Source organism: Odocoileus virginianus, chromosome 29 (genome assembly GCF_023699985.2).
Source record: "Odocoileus virginianus isolate 20LAN1187 ecotype Illinois chromosome 29, Ovbor_1.2, whole genome shotgun sequence".
NCBI classification, from domain to species: domain Eukaryota; kingdom Metazoa; phylum Chordata; class Mammalia; order Artiodactyla; family Cervidae; genus Odocoileus; species Odocoileus virginianus.
This window is the reverse complement of record NC_069702.1, coordinates 37,258,788-37,278,453: the sequence shown is the minus strand read 5'-3', so window position 1 is coordinate 37,278,453 and position 19,666 is coordinate 37,258,788. Positions and strand designations below refer to the sequence as shown.

At 36.9% G+C, this 19,666-nt stretch overlaps 1 protein-coding gene across 33 annotated transcripts in view; it reads left to right on the top strand.

The window, feature by feature from the left end:
- Positions 1–19,666, top strand: part of ADGRL3 (adhesion G protein-coupled receptor L3) — a 912,058-nt gene that overhangs the window by 713,384 nt on the left and 179,008 nt on the right. For 24 of the 33 annotated variants that reach the window (XM_070458356.1, XM_070458372.1, XM_070458374.1 and 21 more), the window contains 2 exons: positions 15,853–16,155; positions 18,510–18,613. In XM_070458356.1, the coding sequence (XP_070314457.1) occupies positions 15,853–16,155; positions 18,510–18,613 (407 nt within the window). The remainder of the gene's footprint in view (positions 1–15,852; positions 16,156–18,509; positions 18,614–19,666) is intronic. The other 9 variants (XM_070458375.1, XM_070458371.1, XM_070458370.1 and 6 more) reach the window with 1 other exon arrangement.

The following is a 19,666-nucleotide window of genomic DNA, read 5'->3' as shown; positions in this document are numbered from 1 at the left end:
CAGGCACAGTGGAGATTATGTACAGACTATAAGAATCATATTGACTTTCTCACAGAATTTTTTTCATTACAACAGGAAAAATTCTGTGTACTTGGCCTTCAAATTCTGTTTCTTAGATTAAACATCATAAAAAAGGGATTTTGATACTAGCTCATATCTGCTTCTTAACAGATATGCTAAGGAATATTTGCATTATTACTAGTTAGATTAAACCAAGCAGAAACCAGAAACTTACATCTAAAGGTAAATTTTTTGAGATAGTCATATCTGCACCTGATAGTAAGTTAAAGAATTAAATTTAAAAATTGAAGAGGAGGAAGACCATTATGAGGGAAAGAGAGGCAGGAGGAGGAAAATGTTAAGTGTGTGAGAAGGTATTCAGCCAGATGAAGTCGAAGCAAGAAATGAGAAAGGTAGTTAATAAAACATGAGCAAATTCAACTTGGTTAAGCATAGGAGTCAGATAGATCTTATTTTGACTCCCTGCAATACTTCTAAGAAGTTGTATTTGGAGTTACTAGCATTGCCTTCCAAACGACAGTTTTTTTTTTTTTTTCCTTCCCAAAAACATTACCAAGTAATTTAAGTGATGTTGATTTTAAAGAGGATCTGGTGGAGTCTAAGATCAAATAGTGTGTATATCCTTTAAAGTAGGAGCAGTAAAATGCAACTTGAATTGTGCATTAATAGTACAGAGTCTTTTAGGCAACACATTTAGAGTAGTAGATTCATCCAATATTTATAGTAAAATATAAGCAAATATTTTATTTTGCTGTATGAAAGCGTTCCAGTGAGAAAGAATGGTATCATTTGTTTATTTTTTAAAGTTATCTGAATAGCCCTTATGTTAAAGTTTTACTAAATGCATTTAGAGTAATTGATAAGAGGTAATGGATTTTTGCTTTCATGATAAAGGTGAATTTATATACTTTTTCTTCTTCATGGGAAATGTCACTTAATCAAAATGTTGCTATTGTGTGCTTTTGATGACATTTATTTGTCTGAATATATACCATATTCCAAAAAAGAAATATAAATGAACTTATTTTAATAAAGGGTACAGCAGAGAACCTTTCAACATTACTTTTACATTCTAAGTGTCTTTTATTATATACAAGTTGACATGAAATATCAATCTTTTATTAGGTCAGTGCCATATATGACAGACTGATTTATGTTTTTCTTAAGTTTCTGATTAAATATGTAGAATAATAAGTGATAATATAAATAATATAAATGTTATCATTTACCTTGATAACAATATTTAGATTTTTTACACTAAAATATGTTCATAGGCAGGGTGAGAAAAGTGTAAAACTTTTCTTTAGTTTAAAAATTTTTAGGCCTAAAATGTGAACACAATGTGACTAGAGTTTATTTTATTCTCTTAAGGCAAAAATCTATTTATCAAGCCATAAGGAAATTACAAGCCTGGCTTTCAGTTCTTTGTTTAAAATGCACTGTAGTGCAGTATGATTTGCATGTTAATGATGTGAATCCAACTGTATAATAAATGAGAAGGGGAAGATATAAACTAGTTTCATGTAGCAGACTTGTTTGTTTTTCATAATTTATTCCTTAAATGTTTAACCTGAGAAGACATCTATGAGGTATGTTTATGTGAAAGCTGATAATTTGTGGTCACCAAATGCGGTGGCATTGAAGCCAGAAGTTTCATTCTCAGATTTCTCACTCAGAAAGCAACTGGACACCAAAGGCATTTGAACATCTTTGGAAGACAGATCTAATACAGTGAACAAGAGGCTCACAGAATTTATTCTGTGCAGTGTGATCACTGAAGTCAGAAAACATGAAACCACCACAGTGTTTCTTTCTCTCACCAATTTTCCCCGCCCTTGACCTAATTCAAGCATGCAGTTGAGATGCTTTGTATTTTGTGTTTTTCATTTGTTTCCTAGTATGCTCTTATGTCTATTCTCCTTAAGTAAAAAGCAAAATACAGCCAGCTTTTTGATATTAATGTGTGATTTGTGGAAATGTGTTTTAGAAGCATGGAATCACTAGAAATTGAAAAGCATAATCTGTATTTTTGAAAGCCATCCCATTTCCTTTATTTACAGACTTGACTCATTTCACAAATTGAAAAGCAACCATCCAGCCATTTCATGTTTAGATTAATATATGTTTAAAAGATTCTAAAACCATTATCATCATGCAGTAGCCCTCTCATTGAATAAATATAGATAAGAGGTAAATGGAGAAATTCCTGCAAATCAGTGGTTCTCAAATGGAGGTGATTTTCCCCAAAAAGGTTATTTGGCAGTCTCTAAAGTTATGTTTAATGGTCACCACTAAGAGTAGGGAGTAGTACTACTGGCATCTAGCGCATAAAGTCCAAGGATGTTGTTAAAATCCTAAAACACACAGGACAAATCCCACTCCCTGACACACACGCACAAACCCACACACACCCCAAAGTGTAAGTAGTATCACTGTTGGGAATTCTTGCTCTCAATAAAGTTGTGGAACCAAATCATATCTTAAATTTTAAACTCTAAATCACATACACTGTGACAACAGTTAGAACTTTTGTTATCTACTGGTATATAACAATGCTGCCACAGGGGATCTTCCCAACTCAGGGATGGAACCCAGGTCTCCTGGGTTGGCAGGCAGATTCTTTACTGCTGAGCCAGCAGGGAAGCCCCACAAGTAACCATAGTTCTTTCTGCTTACAGTTTGATCTATTAGCTATACTATAAAAGCCATATTCTATGGTACTTAATACATATGTGATGACTGATAAAATTGTAGTTTGATAGATATCAAGTATATTTTTCACATTCATAGAATTCAGAGTTTCTATTTTCTAGAAAATATATCCATAATACATAATTTTGGGGACATGAAAATTATATAGTCAAATAGAATTTTCTGTTTCTTTCAAATAACTTCATTGGACATTTGAGCCATTTGCATATCTTACATGGATATTCACACATACACAAAAGGTTTATTAAGCACCTATTATTTAACAGGAAGTGGGTACTAGGTGTGCAATATTGCATTCTCATTCATAAGTCTACTTTGCCCATTTTTTAATAAAGGGAACTAAAAGTTTTCCTGGTTTAGAGGTTTGCCCAAAGTTTCAAAGCTAGAAAGTGCAACAGCTGGTATTCATATGCAAACGTCCTTTCATGTGGTTCTTCCTAACTGGTGGTGTTAAAAAAAAGGAACACTCCCAGAAGAATGAAATCTTGAATTCTCAGTCTAAATTAATGTCCTAAAATAATAAACGTACACTGAATACAATTATGAGTCATCTAAAAAATGATCATTTCATTCACTCTTCCTCCTTTTCTGATTGCAATCATTACAAATCACAGCTATCATTATGATTAGGGATTTAGTGAAATAAAGGAAGTGGGATGTGGAAGGGAAAAAATAGTTAAGACTGAGAAGATTACGTTCCAGAAAGAAACATTTGGATCATTGAAGTTGACAGGGAGCCTTTTTGGGACAGGAAGTAAATCCAGGATTATTAGAGGGGAGGGAACAAAGGCGGGGTGGCTTCAGTGACACTTGAGAAATAGGCAGGATGAGGATTAGAGGCCTTTTAAAATCATGTTTAAGCATGTCAAATTTATAGTAAGATCAGTTGGGAGCTTTTAAAGAGCAACAACATTATATTTGCATTTTTCAGACATCACTCAGATAAAAGGTGAAAGATTACAGGTATTTTTGTGATGATTCAGGGAGATGACTTAACTATTGATAACTGCAACTACCTGGGTGGACCTCAAGAGCTTTATGCTTAAAGAAAAAAAGTAGTCTCAAAAGTTTCATGCTTATGATTCTACTTACATAACATTCTTGAAAGGTTGAAACTACGAAGATTCAGAATAGTTAAGAGGTTGCTAGGAAATAGGGATGAGTGGATAGTGTGTAGGTATGAATACAGATAGAACATTTCTGTGTCGTTAAGGTGGTGTGGTCACAAACATGTCTACATGAGATACAATCACACTGAACTATATGCAGGTGTGCATAAATGAATGCAAGTGAAAAACAGTGAAAATTAAAGTTTGAAGGTCTGTAGTCATTCGACAGTTCTGTACCAATGCCCATTTCCTGGCTTTGACATTATACTGTAGTTATATAAGGATTCACCACTGGAGGGAAGATAAAAGAAGGGACTCTTTGTACTATTTTTTGCAACTTCCTATGAGTCTATGCTTATTTCAAAATAAAAAAAGTTCTAAAAGGCTATCATAATAGAGTAGGCTTAGGTTAGAATGGAATGACGGTAAAGAAGGAGAAAGGCAATGTCCTCTGGGCTCAATGACAATCACATTTGCAAGTCCCAATGTTAAGATTTTGTAATGAATCAAAGCAGTTGATGCTAGAGTGCTTTTATTGAACGAATGCTAATTGACCAACCTCTCTGTGTCCCGGGCTGTGGCAGGCTCTGAGAATCACTGTTGGGCAAAACAGCAAGAGTCTGTCTTTAACGGGGCTTTTGGGCATCAGGTGTCTAAAACATGCCTGCAGAGAGCGTTATAAAATTTTGGCACTCTCCTATATAAAGACCAGGCTGTGCTTCTAAGAGATCAAGCTGCTGATTGAATTTTATTATGATATGTGGACTCCTAAATTATGTGGGCCATCTGTAATTTTGATTTTACAGCAGTTTGATCTTATTTATATCATATATTTCAACATTGATTTAAAATGTCCTTTTTCTCTCTACTTTGAAGCTAAAATCCCTCCCATTTTACTTTTAAAGCTAATTATTGAATTTTGGGGGATAAAATGATTTGTTATACCCTGTATACTCCCAAATTTCATGTTCTGAAATACCATAGAGCAGACAAATGATTGTGAAGAAATATTTTCTCCTTATTTACATTATTCTTACTTAAATATATATATCTTTATATATATATATTTATATATATATATAATATATATTTACCATTGGAGTGCAAGTAACAATATCCTATATCTTTTCTAAAGCTGGTTTATATAAACTAGGTAGTAGATTACTAGTGGGGTTTTAAATATCCTTCAGAGCTTGAGGTAAAAAAGATAAACTTTATGACTGTACTTCAGGTTGGTCTAATTGCATTCATTGTTATATAAATTCAGGAAATAGTTCAACCTTCTAAATTAGGTGGCTGTTTATAACTTTCCTGAAACAGAGTCAGTGGCATCTTGGGATAACCTGCATTTGATTATAATAATGTTTCTGTTGTGTGTGCGCTTAGTCGCTAGTTGTGTCCGACTCTTTGCAACCCCATGGACTGTGGCCTACCAGGTTCCTTTGTCCATGGGGATTCTCCAGGCAAGAGTACAGGAGTGGGTTTCCATGCCTTTCTCTAGGGAATCTTCCCAACTCGGGGACTGAACCCAGGTCTCCCACATTGCAGGCAGGTTCTTTACCATCTGAGTCAACAGGGAAGCCCAAGAATACTGGAGAGGGTAGCCTATACTTTCTCCAGGGGATCTTCCTGACCCAGGAATCATACCAGGGTCTCCAAAATTGCAGGCAGATGATTTACCAGATGATCTACCAGAGAAGCCCATGGTATTGTTGCTGAATATCTATTGTATGTCTGTATTATTTTTAATAATTTGAGCATATTATAATATGTAATATATTGTATGTCCTATATTCAAGTGAATATAGGAATCCACACCTTTAAAGGTTTAATTTTTGCTTTTTGGAGAATTAACTTGACTAAATCCACACAGCTAGTAGATGATTATCTAATATTTGAAGTTAAAATGAATACACCTCAGTGTCTTTAACTTTTTTAATATACTGTTTTATGAAGCCTTTGAGGTCTCTTCATAGGCCTCTGAAAATGAACATAATTCTTTTGGAGTAATAAAAACTCAGTATAATCAGTATCCATTTTATTTGCTTGTTTCCTTAACAATTTAAAATATATGTGAGACGTGCTTATGCATGTATTTGTGTGTATGTGTATGCATATGTGTGTATATGTAAATGTATATCCATATATTTTAGTAGAGAAATCTCAAGATTATTATTCCAATTATTATTCTGTGATCCATTTATTACTACCTGTGAAATGCATGACTCCATCTTATTAAAAGAAAAATCACCAGGAGAAAGCAAACTGGGGAGGTTTTTATTATCCTAGCTGGAAGGTGTTCAGTAGGCATGGTTGGCATTATAGTAAAAAGAAAGTAAACTATTTGGTATATATTTGAGTGAGGAGAAATTACTAAGTTCCCAACATGAGGACTAGTCGAAACGTTTGCCTTAGAGATAAATGCCCTGAATTCTTTTCCTGAATATATAACAGAAAATACCTTGACCGAATCACTCAAACACTTAATTCTCTCAAGATGGATAATTTCTATGCAATATTATTCTTTATAGCTTCAGACTTAACTTTCACCACTAGACACATCCACGTTATCAGTTATTAGTGAAGTCGCTCAGTCGTGTCCAGCTCTTTGCAACCCCCTGGACTGTAGCCTACTAGGCTCCTCTGTCCATGGGATTCTCCAGGCAAGAGTACTGGAGTGGGTTGCCATTTCCTTCTCCAGGGGATCTTCCCACCCCAAGGATCGAACCCGGGTCTCCCACATTGTAGGTAGACGCTTTATCGTCTGTGCCACCAGGGGGTCCCAACACCCACAACTGAGTGTCATTTTCACTTTGGCCCAGCAGCTTGATTCTTCCTGGAGGTATTAGTAATTGCCCTCCGCTCTTCCTCAGTAGCATATTTGGACACCTTCTTACCTGGGGGGCTTAACTTCTGGGGTCATATCTTTTGCCTTTTCATACTGTTCATGTTCACGGGGTTCTTCTGGCAAGCACAGTGGAGTGGTTAGCTGCGCTTTAGCCCATGCGGTCACAGAGACTCAGACACGACTTAGCAACTGAACAACAATAAGGACAAATTCTATGCCTTCCTGTATTTTAGGGGAAAGTAATAGAATTATCAGTATCTAGTTAAATATGTAAGTTTCTCAAGAGTCTAGGTCTGTATTTTCTGATATTCTTCTTATGGCTTAATAGTATGGAAGTAAAAGTTTGAAACTCTTGTAAATTAAATCATACAAAATTTAATCTGTAATGGACAATTAAATTATTTAATCCAACTTTGTTAAAATCTCAATATAATGAGATACAGTTACATACATACATATATCTGAACATACTTTTCAAAATAAAGCATAGATAATTATTATATCATGCACTCATCATGAATTATAGAGTATTTAATATATGTCAAGTAGTATATTTGCATGGAAAACAGGGTAGAATATCAAATTTCCTTGCATTCAGTAAGAGCTATAGAGTTGAAGAGTTTAAATGTGGTTTTGGAAGGATGAATTAATTTATCAAGTCTGTAATCTATATGCTGATTATTAAGTGACTTAGAAGAATGTTTATGTTTTTACTTGAAATTAAGCATCATTTATATGACAATTATACAGCTCTCTTTCTTTTTTATGATTTCAATTACCTGAAGAAAATGAAATGTTTAGTGGTCTTATCAGTGTTAGAGAGATGATGGGCACAGTGAGGAGCCAAGATTTGACTGTCTACAGCTCATAATACAATAAGCCTGACTACCCTACTCTATAGACTCCTTGAGGAGAGGGGCCATGTCATATTCAATCTTGTATTCCTATTCTAGCAACAAGTTGGATCTCCCATTTGTATCACTGTTAGGTTCTTTTGGTTAAAAAAAAAAAAAACAAAAAACTTGAGTTTGTTTAATTACTGCTTCTAAGAAAGTGCTTAGAATACAATCTAATGACCTTCTTTTTTTCCAGACTCTAGACATAAACAGCAAAACAAATAGCTGAGAACTTCAGCCACCCTGAAAAAAGGCCTTACATTTTATCAGTTTCTTAGGAACTTGTGCATATGTAACAGGGATAACCACAAATATATTACTTCAAGCATCTGCAATAGATCAAAGTTACTAAAATTGCATTCTTAAAAAAAAAAAAACCTGGAGCTTAAATTATGAGCTCTTCTTCCCTGTTCACTTTGAGTGTTTCATTTCCAGAAACAGAATAATTTTCTTTTTCTTGAGTTTATTTTAACTTCATATTTATAAATAAATCATGTATAACCCATACATTTTGGAACCACTTTGTCTTCATAGGTAAACTACAATTCACAAGTTAATAATAAAACACATGTCACTGCAAATATTAGGCAATAACTTCAGTAACTGGATAACAATGATGTCAAAACTAGGGAAATAAAATACAGTATTGAGGCTATAAGTAAGGAATTATTCTAAATCCTAACACCAATTCAGCATCATTACACTCTGAATGTTTTGCTGCTTGTTGAGAAATCAGTAAATTCGATTCAGTTGAATTTATTCCCCCAGTTTTTTTTGTGCATAGTTTTGTAACCACCAAAATTTACTTAATATTCTCATAAATCAAAACTTCTGGAAATTTTACTGTAAAGAGAAAATCAACATAACTCTGCTGATTATAACTCAGGAATTCTCAGAAATATGTTCATACTGTTTGCAGTTAATATGTCTATGTGGTCGTTTCAATTTTAAGTAAATAATAGTATTTGAGATGAAGCTGAAGAAGAGTTCATTTGAGAAGGACTAACTCTTCTTTTGTTCAAATAAAGACTCAGGCATTGACTCAATTCCACCAACATTGTTGAAGGCCTAGTATGTACCAATGAGGAGCATAGTATCCATATTCAAAAGCCATCACCTCTCTTACAACCCCCATGTTCTCATATGTATGCATGTGACCCATAGTATTCTAGTCATCTTCGTCACTACTGAACCCTCAAATATATAGTCAAATGGGAACTTGTTCTCCCTACTTCCATTCTCTTCCAATTCACTTAGTCTTCAACACAACAACCGAAGTGAACCTAAGTCACATCATGTCTTTCCTCTGCTCAGAACTTACTGTGGCTTCCCACACCAGACAGTGTGAACACCGAGGTCCTCCCCATGCCTGTAAGTCCTGCATGCTCAGTCCCTCAACACCTCTGTGCTCTCATCTCACACTGGTTTTCCCTCCTGTTGCTCCAGCCGCACTGGCCATCTCACTGCATAGAGACTTCCGCAGATGCTTTTCCCTCTACCTGGAAAGCTCCCCAGTTATCCACATCTCTCAGTCCTCCACTTCCTTCAGCTGTTCCTTGTCACCTTAACAGCTAAGCAAAGCCTGACACCCTATACAAAATTGCAATTCCCTCTTCTAACACTTCTGATTATTTCCCACTGTTTTACTTTCCTTCTTGTCATTGGCACTTTTAAATTCTTAATGTGCTATATATTTTCATTTCTGTCCTATTTATCATACTAAAATATAAGCTCTTTGAGGGCAGGAGTTTTTACCTCTTGCTGTTTTTGTTGTTCATATCTGTATCCCAGTGTTTAGAATAGCACATGGTAAGCAATCAATAATTCTTGGCTGTGTTGAGGAATAAACAACAATATCATGTCCTGTGCTAAGTCACTTCCGTCATGTCTGTCCGACACTTTGCAACCTCATGGACTGTAGCCCACAAGGCTGCTCTGTCCATGGGATTCTCCAGGCAAGAATACTGGAGTGGGTTGCCATTCCCTTCTCCAGCAATACCATGGCTGATAGTAAATGTTTATTAATCTGTTGTTCTCTGTCATTTACTTTGCCAAGTGTGTTGGTAACACTCTTTCCCCACAGCATCTACCAGTAAAAGGTTCTTTCTTGGATGCTGGTCACAACATGCGTATCACTAGTTGTACCTAACTCTTCAAAGCTGGCATTGAGCAGAGCCCTTGTTAGTCTTACATGGCAGTAAATTCAAGGGAAAGGATGGAGGATCAGAGACAGCTTTGAAAATAGACTTTTATTCTGCTTAAAGTCAGACAGAAAGATATGACCCTGCTTGTAGACATCCCTCTGAAGCACAGTTCTGAGGGGAAAAGTTCTATACTGATCCTTAACATTAGTATCTCTGTATTAAACTAAATAAAGTCTTTACAATGTATTTCATAACAAATTAAGCATAAAAATATAATTTTTATCAGTGTTATTGCTTCACAAAAATAATTCAATTTAAATATGATTGTTCTGAGATAAGGTCATTTGGGAGAGAGGGGCTTTGTAGTCTCCCTGTTCATTTTCTGTTTGACTTATCTCTTGAATTTTGTGAATGTAGAATAAAATGCATTGATGAAATAAACTTCCCAGCCCATCAGCTGTAGATATTCTTAGATGCGCTGCTTGCTCTTTTCCCCATTATCCATTCCTATTTATTGTGCAGTTTTACAATGGGACCCTGCCCTGCTTCCTTGACCTGTCCCCGATGGTCATCTATATTGGCTGGGAGCTTGTGAACTCTTAGTTAGACACAGGCTAAAAGCTGAGAAAATAATTTTGTCATAACACATTGTAACAGTAACCCTGTCTTGTTAAATTTGAAAAAGTCTCTTGATGGAGATGGTATCCAATCTAAACGCCACAGAATATATAGGAATTGCCAGATGGAAATGGGGATAGGAATAGTGTAGCATCCACAAAGACCCTGGGGCCAAAAGAACAGGACAGCTGGGACACTACTGGTGATTTCCTATGGTTTAAGAGGAGAAGTAAAGATGCAAAAACATTGTAAATGAGCTGAAGAAAGAAACTCCTAAGGGCTATAGGCATGAAGAGAAAGTGATCAGCCTTTGGAAGGCAGATGGAAAACATTCAAGGATTTTAATCTGGGGAGTCACCTATTCCTATGTATACCCTAAGAATGCCCCTGGCAAAAGGTAGAGAATGGTTTGGATAGTGAAATTTTAGAGAAAAATAAAAACATTGATTTTCATTATGTGATGCTATTGCTAAATATAGTTTGGTAGGATACTATAGTCTCTAAAAAACTAAAATCTGGATCATTTAAATAAAGCACAATGATCATGTTAAATCTATGCTAAAAGACAAATACATTCAAGCTTGGAAAGTCTGGAACTATAGCAAGCAAAATCTTATGATAATGTCATTACTCCTTGTGCATTAACCATGTGATTGACACAGTAAGCTGAAGAATCTTCTCACCACACATGTGATGCACATGTGATAGTGCATCTTTATCAGAGCAAACCTGATTGCAAACAAATCTCTTCTCCCAGAGTGTTGTATGTTAATTAAAATATCTAACTGAAGAAGGGTGCATTTATTCAGAAAGCATTCGTTAGTACCTATATAATTCTCAAGAAGAAAAGGAAGACAATTGAAAATCAATGATTCAACTAGAAGACAAAGAACTCAAAACGCTTTGCTTGAAACAAAAACTTAGCTCACTATGAATGAAAAGATTTACAGTTCCTTTCAAAAATTTGTTATTCAAAATGGCTCCTTCAAAAGTCCAAATGAGAAATGGCATTATTGAAATTGGAGTCAGAAAAGATAACTTGAAATTAACTTTTAACTATTGCCTTACTACTCCATCAAGCAGTAAGAAGTCATAAAAGAACTTTTTCCATCAGCTGGAAAAATTTGCACAGAAAATGTGTTAACATCCCAGCAATGACACCATTGACACATTTTTAAACCTGTTGCTTAATATTAATAAATTACATCACTTAATTTTAACATTAATTAATAGCAATACATAATATTTAAATGTCAAGTTATTATTAACTTTTCTTAATTTTATGTTTTCTTTTTGAAATATCTAGATAATTTTATATGTAAAAAATATATGTTAAAATCATTTTTACTGTTTATTATTTTAAGAATTCAGTTTCACTTAGTATTTTAAAATATGTTGCTCAATTTTATATTTGAATTGCATTAAATGCTGGGTCAGTAATTTTACTTTCTAAATCCTGAATTTGTATTTTGCAAAAGTAGATAGTGAAATACTACAGTTCGCATTTTTTGCTTTTATTAGTAAAATGTTAAAAGACTGCTGTTTTCATTCACTGATGATGATAGGCTAAGTAGATAATGGTGACTGGGAAGAAAGAAAAGTTTTTTAATGAGACAGAATCAGCCAGACCTAGCAATTTAAGTATATTGTGTATAAGGAAAAAGAAGGGAAAAAAGAATACTCTGCTTTCTTGTATGAACTTTGAGTAAATGTAGTTATGAACTACATAGAGAGAGGGAACACAAGAGAAAAGGAGGAGAGGAAACAGAAAAATAAGCAAGAAAACAAAATAGCAAATAGCACCTCTATCCTGTTTTATACCCCAAATGCACTGTGATGGATTTGGCAACTCTTCTGGACTAGCAGAGGCTAGTTGATGACACAGTAAAGCAGACCATGAATGACAAACAGAAGGTTCATCACAGGACTCTCTTCAGTTTCTTAATCCTGAGATACTTTGAATCTGACCAGAGCCAGTGCCCCTCTTGTTTGTTGCCTGTAAGTGAGGTTGAGTAGTTTCTAACCTTGCAGTTAGAAAAGCAGTGTATGTATGTGGAGGGCTGGTATATGCTTGTATTCCTATGATGGGAATCTGAATGTATTTTACCAGAAAGATGGTTCTCTGCAGTGGTTATTTCTATAGTATTATTCAGTTCAGTTCAGTTCAGTCCCTCAATCATGTCCGACTCTTTGCGACCCCATGAACTGTAGCACGCCAGGCCTCCCTGTCCAACACCAACTCCCGGAGTTTACTCAAACTCATGCCCATCGAGTCGGAGATGCCATCCAGCCATCTCATCCTCTGTCGTCCCCTTCTCCTCCTGCCCCCAATCCCTCCCAGCATCAGGGTCTTTTCCAATGAGTCAGCTCTTCGCATGAGGTGGCCAGAGTATTGGAGTTTCAGCTTCAGCATCAGTCCTTCCAATGAACACCCAGGACTGATCTCCTTTAGGATGGACTGTTGGATCTCCTTGGAGTCCAAGGGACTCTCAAGAGTCTTCTCCAACACTACAGTTCAAAAGCATGAATTCTTCAGCACTCAGCTTTCTTCACAGTCCAACTCTCACATCCATACATGACAACTGGAAAAACCATAGCCTTGACTAGACGGACCGTTGTTGGCAAAGTAATGTCTCTGCTTTTTATATGGTGTTTAGGTTGGTCATAACTTTCCTTCCAAGGAGTGAGCGTCTTTTAATTTCATGGCTGCAATCACCATCTGCAGTGATTTGGGAGCCCAAAAAATAAAGTCTGACACTATTTCCACTGTTTCCCCATCTATTTCCTATGAAGTGATGGGACCAGATGCCATGATCTTAAGTCAACTTTTTCACTCTCCTCTTTCACTTTCATCAAGAGGCTCTTTAGTTCCTCTTCACTTTCTGCCATAAGGGTAAAATCATCTGCATATCTGAGATAATTGATATTTCTCCTGGCAATCTTGATTCCAGCTTGTGGTTCTTCCAGCCCAGCGTTTCTCATGATATACTCTGCCTAAAAGTTAAATACACAGGGTGACAATATACAGCCTTGACGTACCCTTTTCCTATTTGGAACCAGTCTGTTGTTCCATGTCCAGTTCTAACTGTTGCTTCCTGACCTGCACACAGGTTTCTCAAGAGGCGGGTCAGATGGTCTGGTATGCCCATCTCTTTCAGAATTTTCCACAGTTTATTGTGATCCACACAGTCAAAGCCTTTGGCATAGTCGATAAATCAGAAATACATGTTTCTCTGGAACTCTCTTGTTTTTTCGATGATCCAGCAGATGTTGGCAATTTGATCTCTGGCTCCTTATCTTTTCTAAAACCAGCTTGCACATCTGGAGGTTCATGGTTCACACATTGTTGAAACCTGGCTTGGAGAATTTTGAGCATTACTTCACTAGCATGTGAGATGAGTGCAATTGTGTAGTAGTTTGAGCATTCTTTGGCATCGCCTTTCTTTGGGGTTGGAATGAAAAGTGAACTTTTCTAGTCCTGTGGCCACTGCTGAGTTTTCCAAATTTGCTGGCATATTGAATGCAGCACTTTCACAGCATCATCTTTCAGGATTTGAAATAGCTCAACTGGAATTCCATCACCTCCACTAGCTTTGTTCGTAGTAATGCTTTCTAAGGCCCACTTGACTTCACATTCCAGGATGTCTGGCTCTAGGTGACTGATCACACCATTGTGATTATCTGGGTTGTGAAGATCTTTTTTGTATAGTTCTTCTGTGTATTCTTGCCACCTCTTCTTAATATCTTCTGCTTCTGTTAAGTCCGTACCATTTCTGTCCTTTATCGAGCCAATCTTTTCATGAAATGTTCCCTTGGTATCTCTAATTTTCTTGAAGAGATTTCTAGTCTTTCCCATTTTTGTTTTCCTCTACTTCTTTGCATAGATCACTAAGGAAGGCTTCTTATCTCTCCTTGCTACTCTTTGGAACTCTGCATTCAAATGGAAATGTCTTTCCTTTTCTCCTTTGCTTTTCACTTCTCTTCTTTTCACGACTATTTGTAAAGACTCCTCAGACAGCCATTTTGCTTTTTTACATTTCTTTTCCTTTGGGATGGTCTTGATCCCTGTCTCCTGTGCAGTGTCACGAACCTCCATCCATAGTTCATCAGACACTCTGTCTATAAGATCTAGTCCCTTAAATCTATTTCTCACTTCCACTGTATAATCATAAGGGATTTGATTTTGGTCACACCTGAATGGTCTAGTCGTTTTCCCTACTTTCTTCAATTGAAGTCTGAATTTGGCAAGAAGGAGTTCATGATCTGAGCCACAGTCAGCTCCTGGTCTTGTTTTTGCTGACTGTATAGAGCTTCTTCATCTTTGGCTGCAAAGAATATGATCAGTCTGATTTCAGTGTTGACCATCTGCTGATGTCCATGTGTAGAGTCTTCTCTTGTGTTGTTGGAAGAGGGTGTTTGCTATGACCAGTGCGTTCTCTTGGCAAAACTCTATTATTATGAGGACATTCCTTCGTATACATTATAGATTTAATAACCTGTTAATATCTAGGCTTCCCTGTTAGCTCAGATGATAAAGTGTCTGCCTGCAATGCAGGAGACCTGGGTTCAGCCCCTGGGTGGGAAGATCCTCTGGAGAAAGGAATGGCTACCCACTCCAGTATTCTTGCCTGGAGAACTCAGTGCAGAGTGGAGCCTGACAGGACACAGTCCATGGGGTCACAACCAGTTGGATATGATTGAGCAACTAACACTTTCACTTTTCACTTAATATCTGGTCAAATGACCTAACCACTTTTATTTGGAATTTGGAGTACATTGGGAAAATGCCATTTTAAAAAGTCTCGTTAGTAAATAATTTTATGAACACACCAATAGGAAACTACTTATGGAGATAGTGAATGACTGGGAAACAGCAGGCTGCAGTCCATGGGGTCTCAAAAAGTAGGCACAACTTAGTGACTGAACAACAACAAATATCAAGCTTGAAAGTTCTGATACAGTGGGTCAGTTTTTAAGAGCATCAGAGTAAGACACCAAGCTACTCCAATTTGTGTTAAGGAGATTCAGAATTGCTCTTTTACTTTTTAGTTTGTGAGCACTTAAATTTCTGATCTGTTTTTTTTTTTTTTTTTTTTTGTCTCTCCTTTATTTGCAACATTTTAGAAATTCATGTTACGGTTAATGTGGAAAAAATATTGTTTTCAATATATAGCTCTCCTCCTATCTGTACTAAGTTTCAAAATGGTAAAGAGAGGGCTTTAAATTTTGTAATCCCCTAATAGTTGAAAAGTCCTGAAGCTTCTTAAAGCTTTGTTTTCTGTAATTGAAGTCGAAGAGAACCACAGACAAGACTACATTTAACATTAGTCAAATGGCTTGTTTTGAAACTCAAGTGGCACTGTGAAATTTTGATATTGGTTTTTCTTTCCCATGTTTAAAGCTCCTTGAATCATCAAATAAAAAAGACTTCCGAAGTATTAGGATGTCTTTAGGTCCTACTGTGAACCAGCAATGCAGGTGTTTTCTTCTGGATTTTATTTCAGAAATCTCTACCGCAGGACCTCTTGGCACGGGCACCACCACCACCAGTACCACCCTTCGGACCACAACCTGGAGCCCAGGCAGGAGTACCAGCCCCTCAGTGTCAGGAAGGAGAAACCGGAGTACCAGCACCCCATCGCCAGCCGTCGAGGTGCTTAACGACATCACCACACACCTTCCATCAGCATCGCCCCAAATCCCAGCTCTGGAAGAGAACTGTGAGGCTGTGGAAGCTCGTGAAATCATGTGGTTTAAGACGCGTCAAGGACAGATGGCGAAGCAGCCGTGCCCTGCAGGAACTATAGGTACGTGTGTCCTGCAAAACAAAGCTGAAGGTGTATTGCTACTTTGGCTTTTTGCTTTCCTAGCATTTTCTTGTCTTGTTTATTTGTTGGTGGTGGTGGCTCGGGGTTTGTTTGTTTGTTTGTTGTCACAACATCTTTTAACATTTGATTACCTTCTCGACTCAGCTAAATTGCAATTGAAAGCAAAATATTTTCAGAGTTTGAGAATGCAGCCTAAAGAAGTCACAGGTGAGAATCTGCTGGTAATATTTATGAGACTGGTAGTTCTCAGCCATGCTGTGCAGGTTCTTGGTCAAGTTTCAGTTAAGCTCCCAAAGGGACTTCCCTGTGGCTCAGATGGTAAAGAATCCGCCTGCAATGCGAGAGACCTGGGTTCAGTCCCTGGGTTGGGAAGATCCCCTGGAGGAGGGCATGGCAACCCATTGCAGTAATCTTGCCTGGAGAGTCCCATGGACAGAGGAGCCTGGCAGGTTGCAGTCCATGGGGTCACAACGAGTCGCAAGACTGAGCAACTAAACGGGGCACAGCCCAAGTTCCAAAGAGCCAGCTCTTCTGCACAAAAGCTCAGAGTTCAATCACTGGGCTGGTGGGCACTAGTTCTCACGCTTGTCACCGTCAAATGTTGATTACACAAAGCTAGACGGAAGAGGCGCTAGTCCTCATGCTTGTTACCATCAAATATGTATTACACAAAACTAGGCTGAGGACTTCCATATTAGATAATCATTGAAACTACCTATCTTTTAACAAGAGAGTAGATTTAACTATCTTTTATTATCAGTCCTCATAGCTGGCCTTGATAATCAGAGGCTCTTTGTTGTCAGGGATGATACTGGCAGGAGTCAACCTCCTCTTACCCAACAACCACTGGAGACATCAGTCCTGTGTTGTTTTCTGTAGGGGGCAGTCAAGAACTGGATAGCCCTTTGCCCTCCAGCACCAGCTCCCCCTCCCCGCCCCGCTTTTTTTCACTGATAACAATTCATAATATCCCAAACCCAGAAATAGTTTGATTTCTTATTGTTACACATAAATCATCATAAAATTAATACTTGATACCCTGCATAAAATTTGAATTATTCCGTAAAATATGTAAATAAAACAAATAGGCAATAGATGTCATTAGACTAGCATTGCTAGGACTCTGTCTCTGGGTTTTATTGATTTGATTACTTCAGCAGATTTGTCTTAACAAAGTTTCAATGTGGACACATACTTCTGAATTCCATGGTATATGAAGTGATAGGAAGACCATAAGATGTATATTGATTTTTATAAAAGTGCACATTTAATTTTTTTCAGCAAAGTGTCTAAAATTATTGTGGAATCTTCCTTCCCTTTATGAAGGGGCACAGTGTTTAGCCCCATTGTTTTCTATGGTACTGGAATCCAAAAACATTTTTAATTTCTTTAGCACTGCCCCCCTAATTTTGGACCTCAATTCCTTAATCTCTAAAAGAGAAATAATAATAGCACCAACTTCTTCAGATGTTTGTTGTAGAGGTTAGTGAAGTACTTTTTCTTTGAAAGCAGTTAGAAAACTGTCAAGAACTACAGAAATATGTCGTTATTTTTCTGTGAAAATGAAGAAAGAGATTTAAAGAAAACCCGAAACCCTCCTTCCCAGGTGACTATGTTGTGCTGTGGTCTTATCTTTACCCTTTCCCTGTCCCCTCTGATGATCATGTGTTCGGGCCCACACAGTCTTTTCTCACTTGAATTATTGTGATAGCTTCCTCATAGCCCCCGCATCACTCCCTGAAATTCATCCTCCATCCTGCTGCCACAGTTATCTTTCTAAAACCTAAATCAGCCCATTTGTCTCCTCTGCTTAATGGTCTTCATTGATTTTCCAGCACCCGCAGATGACAGACAAGGGCGTTTACGATCTGGCTCTGCCAGCATTTCCAACTCCATTAAATACAACTCCCTACCCAGCAGACCTCAATTCAGAACACTTGATTCCCAAAGACAGCATATTTTCCCTTTGCCTGGAATGCCCTTACCCATCTTGCAGACTGATTCCTTTATGACTGAGCTGCCACCTTTCATCTGAAAACTCAAGCAATAAGCCCCATGGAGGCTTATTCATCCAATTCATGAAATTATTCCCTATACCTGGTGTAGTTGTCCGTAAATGCTTTAAAAATACTGAGTGTTTGTTGTGTTATGTTTTTCTAATGATAGTTGCTTTGCTTGCCAGGCACCGTAAATGGTACTTTAATAGTCATTACCTCGGTTCAATGATCACAATCTTATCTTCTGCTCATATGTAAAAATATCATGGACATAAAGTCATTATAAGAAAGATTGTTTGAATATTTGAAGCAGACCTATTTCTCTCATTATTTTAGGAGTATCAACTTATCTCTGCCTGGCTCCTGATGGAATCTGGGACCCCCAGGGACCAGACCTTAGCAACTGTTCTTCTCCTTGGGTCAACCATATAACACAGAAGGTAAACCATGTGACTGTCAAGGAAGGCTTTGCCAGTTCCAGATCCTCAGTTGTTGAATATAACTGCTAAAAGCAAAATAGCCAATATTTGTTTTAATTAATGGGGAAAAATTCTCCCATTTTATTTTAACTCAAGATTTAATGACAATTCTAGTATGCTGTGAGCTAATTCTAGAATTTTGTTGTTCTTAAAGGGCAAATCTGTGTATTTCCCCTAAACTGGAAGTATGGCTTGTAATAGTTTTATTATTAATACAAATTTTATGGTATTGTGAACTACAGATATAAAAGTCCAAGAGGTATTATAAATCAAACAAGCAAAAGCTTCTAGGATTCATACATACAGATTTTCCTGTGGAAATAATAATTATCAAAAGAAAAAAAATCTACCTTTGGAATCTTAATCCATTTGATAAATGTTCTGTAACCTATTCATTTATCAGCGTTAAAAGTATACACATGTGTGACAGAATCTTGCAGACTCAAATTTGCAGGGCTTATTTGGTTGCAATATGTTGAACATTTTTATTATTAATGCACTGTGGAGCTTTGAATTGATTTCATTACAAACAGAGACCAGATGTGCATTTATGCCAAAAGGGCTATGGGATGAATCCTTATTATAGCAATTTGTGCGGATTTATGCACTCCTAAAATGGAGAGTCCTTCTATAGCACATTAGCTATGCTGAGGAATTTTTGAAAGAGATTTTTCCTGAGAAATATTACAAGCAATGGCCTCACTAAAAGCCTGTCTGTGCCATTTGCTCTTTTCTCTATTTGTTTTTAACCAGGCTTATCCTCAATAATATACTATATAATAATCCATAAATATCTACCCAGTAGATCATTTAGCAGATGAGCCATAACTATCTATTTACCCTAAATCATGGAAGACCAGTGGTTATATTGACTCCAGTTACCCTCTTACATATGCATCTCCATACTTGTTACTATTCATAATGATGCTTCTCCAATTTCAGTACTGTTCCTGCCACAGTTTTTATGTTCTTTGATTTTATTACAATGTAGCTCAGACCCCAGGGCAAATAACT